Here is a 5282-nt window from a genome sequence, read left to right as displayed (position 1 = left end):
GAACTGTGCCAGAGAGCGGGTGTTGATATTCCCGCAGAGGGTGCCGGGATTCAGGAGTTGCAAGCATTCCAAAGGGTTTTATCCGAATACGGAAGTACAGTGTTCAAGTACGGTGCCGGTGGACGAGAGGTGATTTTTAAAGGACAAAGTGAAGGACCAACCCTTAATTTACTACTCCACAAAGAACATTACAACGCGATTGTATCGTTAACCTCTGCGTTTTCCTGTGATTACTACTGCGAAGAATGTAATCTTCCCTACAATACACGCGTCAACCATCGTTGCAGTGGGATTTGTCCGTGCTGTCGTGAATCACCACGGTGCGAGGATGAGGAGAAAATAGAGTGTGTGGATTGTCATCGTCACTTCAGGAGCCGGAAATGTTTGGAAAATCATCTACGGATTAAGAAGACATCCAACGTGTGTGCCGACTTGCGATTGTGTCAAAGGTGCTTTAAAACTGTCGATGGAAAACGTAGGCATGAATGTGGTGAAATTTTTTGTAAGATCTGTAAAAAACACCATCAGATAAATCAACAGTGTTATATTCAGCCAAACACAAAGGAACCCTGCCTTACTGATTTATTATTCATATTTTACGATTTGGAAACACGACAGGACACCATTCAGACCGACGTCAGTGCAGTGCATGAAACCACATTGTGTGTGTTTAAATTGTGTTGTTCCAACTGTTTAGATACGGAAGTGGAATTTTGTGAAAAATGCGGCGTAAGGACCCATGTAATTATCAACAACCCTATTGAAAATTTTATGAACTTTGTGCTGAATCAAAGGAAAATTTTCAAAAGAGTGACTGTGATTGCACATAACGGTCAAGCATTCGACCATCAGTTCATCCTGAACTATATTCTCACCAAAACAGACATCAAGCCAAACTTAATTATGCGGGGGACAAAAATTATTTTGGCTGAGGTGGGAAATGTGCGATTTTTGGACTCGCTAAATTATTTTCCAATGGCTCTGGCAAAGCTACCTAAAGCTTTCGGCCTTGCTGGAAACTTTAAAAAGGGTTATTTTCCACACTTGTTTAATACCCTGGAAAATCAGCAATACGTGGGTCCTTTACCATCTGCTGAATTTTACGGTCCGAATCAAATGAAGCCCGATGACCGACATACGTTTTTAAACTGGCATCAAGAGCATCAGAATGATGTTTTTAATTTCCAGGAGGAAATCGTCGCATATTGCAAGTCGGACGTGGAAATACTAATGAGAGCCTGTCTTTCATTTAGGTCGATGCTTCTTAACGAGTGTAAGGTTTGTCCATTCACCGAAGCAACAACAATAGCATCAGCGTGTAATAAGGTGTTTGCACGAAACTATCTGGAAGCCGATACAATCGCCGTTATTCCCCGTGGTGGTTACCGATTGGCTGATAATCAATCGGTTATCGCTTTACAATGGTTGTTGTGGGAGGAGAACGTACGAGGAATCACCATAGACCACGCCGGTACAGGTCGAGAACACCTAGTAGGAGGAGGACTCAAAGTTGACGGTTTTAACGAGGAGCAGCGTCAGGTATTCGAGTTTCACGGTTGTTACTTCCATGGATGCACCAGCTGTTTCAAATTTCACCGAGACACATCGATTGGAGGAGGTAAAATGGATACCATGCGAAATCGTTACGAGGCCACCACCATTAAAACGACTCGACTTCGCAACCTGGGATTTGAAGTCATCGAAATGTGGGAATGTAACTTCAGCGCATTATTAAAACAGAGTTGTGAAGTGCGTGATTTTGTCGAAAACCATCCCGTGTTGGCAACATCACCATTGAATCCTCGTGACGGTTTTTATGGAGGCCGAACCGGAAACACTGTTACATACTACAAATGTAACGAGGGTGAGCGCATCAAATACATCGATGTATGTTCGTTGTACCCTTTTGTGTGCAAGTACGGCCGATTTCCTCTAGGACACCCCACAATTTATGTAGGATCTGCAGCCCGGGACATTGATTTATCCACCGTAGATGGCATGGTGAAATGTAAAATTTTACCACCCGCGCAGTTGTACCACCCCGTTCTCCCTGTCAGGATGAAGGGAAAGTTAATGTTCGCCCTTTGCAACAGCTGTGGTGAAAGTTCACAGCAGCGTGAGTGTTGCCATACGGAGGAAGAACGATTGTTCACAGGGACATGGGTAATTGCAGAAGTCGTGAAAGCATTGGAAAAAAGCTACAGGATTGTGGAAGTGTTTGAAGTGTGGACATACGAAACGCGTCAATACAACCATGCGGCGGGTCAGCCGGGTTTATTCACAGAAATGATGAATAAATTCATCAAAATTAAACAGGAAGCCTCCGGCTGGCCCGCGGATTGCATAAACGATGTGGTGAAACAACAACAATATTTTGTGGATTTTGAAGAAGCTGAAAAAGTGAAGCTAACACCGGAACGCATCGAAAATAACCCTGGTCTTCGATCCCTCGCCAAATTAATGTTGAATTCGTTCTGGGGAAAGTTTGGACAACGTGAAAACCAACCACAAACAACCATCGTCAACGATCCTCAGGAATGCTTTGATCTCCTTGCGCATCCGTCGAAGAATGTCAACAGTATAACTCCTGTGAATGAACAAACTGTTGTAATCAACTGGGAGTACGCCGACGAGGCTGTGGAATCTCTGCCTACTGTGAATGTGGTAATTGCAGCTTTTGTTACAGCACAGGCCCGTTTGAAGTTGTACGAATATCTAGAGATGTTGGATACACGTGTTTTATACTACGACACCGATTCCGTTATCTATGTGTCAAGCAACCATTTTCCAGATCCCCCGACTGGAAAATTCATTGGGGACATGACCGATGAGCTGGAGGTATACGGTATCGGTTCCTACATCACGGAATTTGTTTCGGGCGGGCCGAAAAATTACGCATACTCGGTGTGGTCAACGACGAAGCAGTGTATCGAACATGTTTGTAAGGTGAAAGGGATCGCCTTAACATACAGTGCTTCTCGGTTGATTAATTTTGAGAAAATTAAACAAATGGTTCTAGAAAAAACAGATCCCATTCGTTTGACGTCGATGAACTTTGTGCGGACAAAAGATCATCGTGTAGTAACCAAAGAGGAGACAAAGACATACAGAACGAATTCAACAAAGAGACTCTTCATGGATGACAACAGTTCTCGGCCATTCGGATACAAGGTCTCTAGGAACTAATTAAGTGGAAATTAAAAAATTAATATAATAATATAAAAAAAAGGTAACTTTGAATTATTAATATTATATAGATATATATGGTACATACAATTTGTCTATTTTGTTTTTGATATATTCAACGCGTACAACCGGGTGAGAAACGGACTTGTACACTCAGCCTACATCGCAGCCACCACAACTACACTTATGAGCCTCAGTCAAATAATCAATCACAAAAAAGGTGTATCACTACAAAAATTACCATTGAATAATTAATATTGTATATGTATGTTTTCTGTCTAGAAACACGGTATTTGCACCAATCAACGACTGGGATTCGAAAGCAACAACGAAAGAAAGAACTTTTTCACCTCTTTTTCATGTATCGAAGTAACAAAATGTATAATAAATTGTAATATAAATGTACAATAATAATAATAAATTGTTAACTTATTGATATGTTTTTGTTTTTAATATGTAATAAATCATAATTATAAATTAATTGCATTTTCATTCACTCTTGCGTCTTCCTACGCTTTTGGTCTGAAGTGGCCCACGAACAGGTAAAAATAAACAAATGCGCGCATACGCGTCTTCCTTCGCTTTTGGACTCAAGTGGCCCACGAAAGGTGCGCATGTCATACACTCGTGACGTCACTTCTACGCTTTTGGTCTGAGGTGGCCCACGACAAGGGTGGCGCTTGCCCACATACCGACAAAGGCTATAAACCATCACAAACAGATGAGTGGCGCGTGCCCACATGCCGACAAAGGCTACAAACCGCCCCAAACAGAGGGGTGGCGCGTGCTCACTTGCCGACAAAGGCCAGCAACCACCCAAACAGATGGGCGGCACGTGCCGACAGGGTCGTGACGTCACTCCTACGCTGTTCGTCTCAAGTGCCCCACTGGCGCCGGAGGGGAGGGGGGAGTCGTGACGTCACACCTACGCTGTCTGTCTCAAGTGCCCCATATTCTACTGCTGCTGTAAATATAAAGCAGGAGTTGTTAACAGAGCAGGCAATCTCTCGGGCAGTCCCGCTCCACAAGCCAGTGGTGGCGGGAGGCCGACGGATCAACTGCAAGCCCAATCCTCACCCAGGGAGGTTCTAGGACCTTCCTCTGATTGGGCTTGTTCTTCCGGGAACCAGTTGACAGGGGGCTGGCATCTTTGTCAGTCCCGTCTTCTGGTTCAACTTCACCCGTGTATGTATATACACGCCCTTTCCCCCCATATGTGCTAGCACATATGGTTTCCAATTGGTTATGATCTCCGGATCGGTGCCCGGAGGGGGGTTTACACTTTCCCCTCTCTGTCCCCAGAAAAAAAAAAAAAAAAAAAAAAAGAGCAGGCAATAAATCTAGAGTTGGTGGAAGAAGAAGACATAAAGGATAAAGAATTTATTTTACATGACAACAACAGCCAAGATGTGAATTTTCCTCCTACTCCTGTGAGTAGTGGAAGAAGGAGAGGGCGCATCGAATCTTTTGACGTGGATGAGTTATTTAACATTCAGTTGACGGTGGCAAAATTAGACCAACAGATAAAGAAGGAGGAACTAAATTTTGTTAGAATGAAGGCAAGAAACGAGGAAGAATGTTACCAATTGAGAATGAAAATCATGTTACATCTATTTAATAACCTTTAATAAATACAAAATAAAATTTTCAAATATATGAGTTTGTATTATTCAAAATTATGCTTGAGAAAACAAGAAAAGGAATTAAAGTAACATAAAACAGTCTTATTTTATTTTTTAAATAAAGCGGTGTAGGTGAGACAAGTTAACAAAAAATTATTGATCCAATAACAACAATGATCAATCATATCATCATATGATGGGTAATAGAATAACGTTCATTGTAGTATATAGAATAACTACTTACAATATATTAACATTAACAGATATGTATTGTATTTTAAATATGACTGCACGTTTAAAAATTTAATAAACTCACTATATCCTCTTACAGCAAGTTAACCCAATAATATTTATCTGAATTGTTTAACTAAAGACTTCTAGTGGCTGAAACAAAACGCTGATTTGTCAATTTTCTGGTTATGGTTTGTAATTTGATTACTGTAGATTTTAAATTTGTAAAACCAAAGACTTTTT

At 41.5% G+C, this 5282-nt stretch overlaps 1 protein-coding gene across 1 annotated transcript; it reads left to right on the top strand.

The window, feature by feature from the left end:
• Positions 1-975: 975 nt before the first annotated feature.
• Positions 976-4103, top strand: LOC126265926 (uncharacterized). The gene is made up of 2 exons (XM_049968838.1): positions 976-2937; positions 3960-4103. Exons 1-2 carry the CDS (start codon positions 976-978, stop codon positions 4101-4103), a joined length of 2106 nt encoding a protein of 701 aa, XP_049824795.1.
• The last annotated feature ends 1179 nt before the right edge of the window (positions 4104-5282 follow it).

The sequence above is a fragment of the Aethina tumida genome, chromosome 6 (genome assembly GCF_024364675.1).
Source record: "Aethina tumida isolate Nest 87 chromosome 6, icAetTumi1.1, whole genome shotgun sequence".
Taxonomy (NCBI): domain Eukaryota; kingdom Metazoa; phylum Arthropoda; class Insecta; order Coleoptera; family Nitidulidae; genus Aethina; species Aethina tumida.
This window is presented reverse-complemented; position numbering and strand designations above follow the sequence as displayed.

Coding starts and splice junctions, on each gene's coding strand:
- LOC126265926 (XM_049968838.1), top strand. CDS start 976: ATGGCTCTGGCAAAGCTACCTAAAGCTTTCGGCCTTGCTGGAAACTTT. Junction 2,938..3,959: donor CGAAGCAGTGTATCGAACAT/GTTTGTAAGGTG, acceptor CGCCCCAAACAG/AGGGGTGGCGCGTGCTCACT.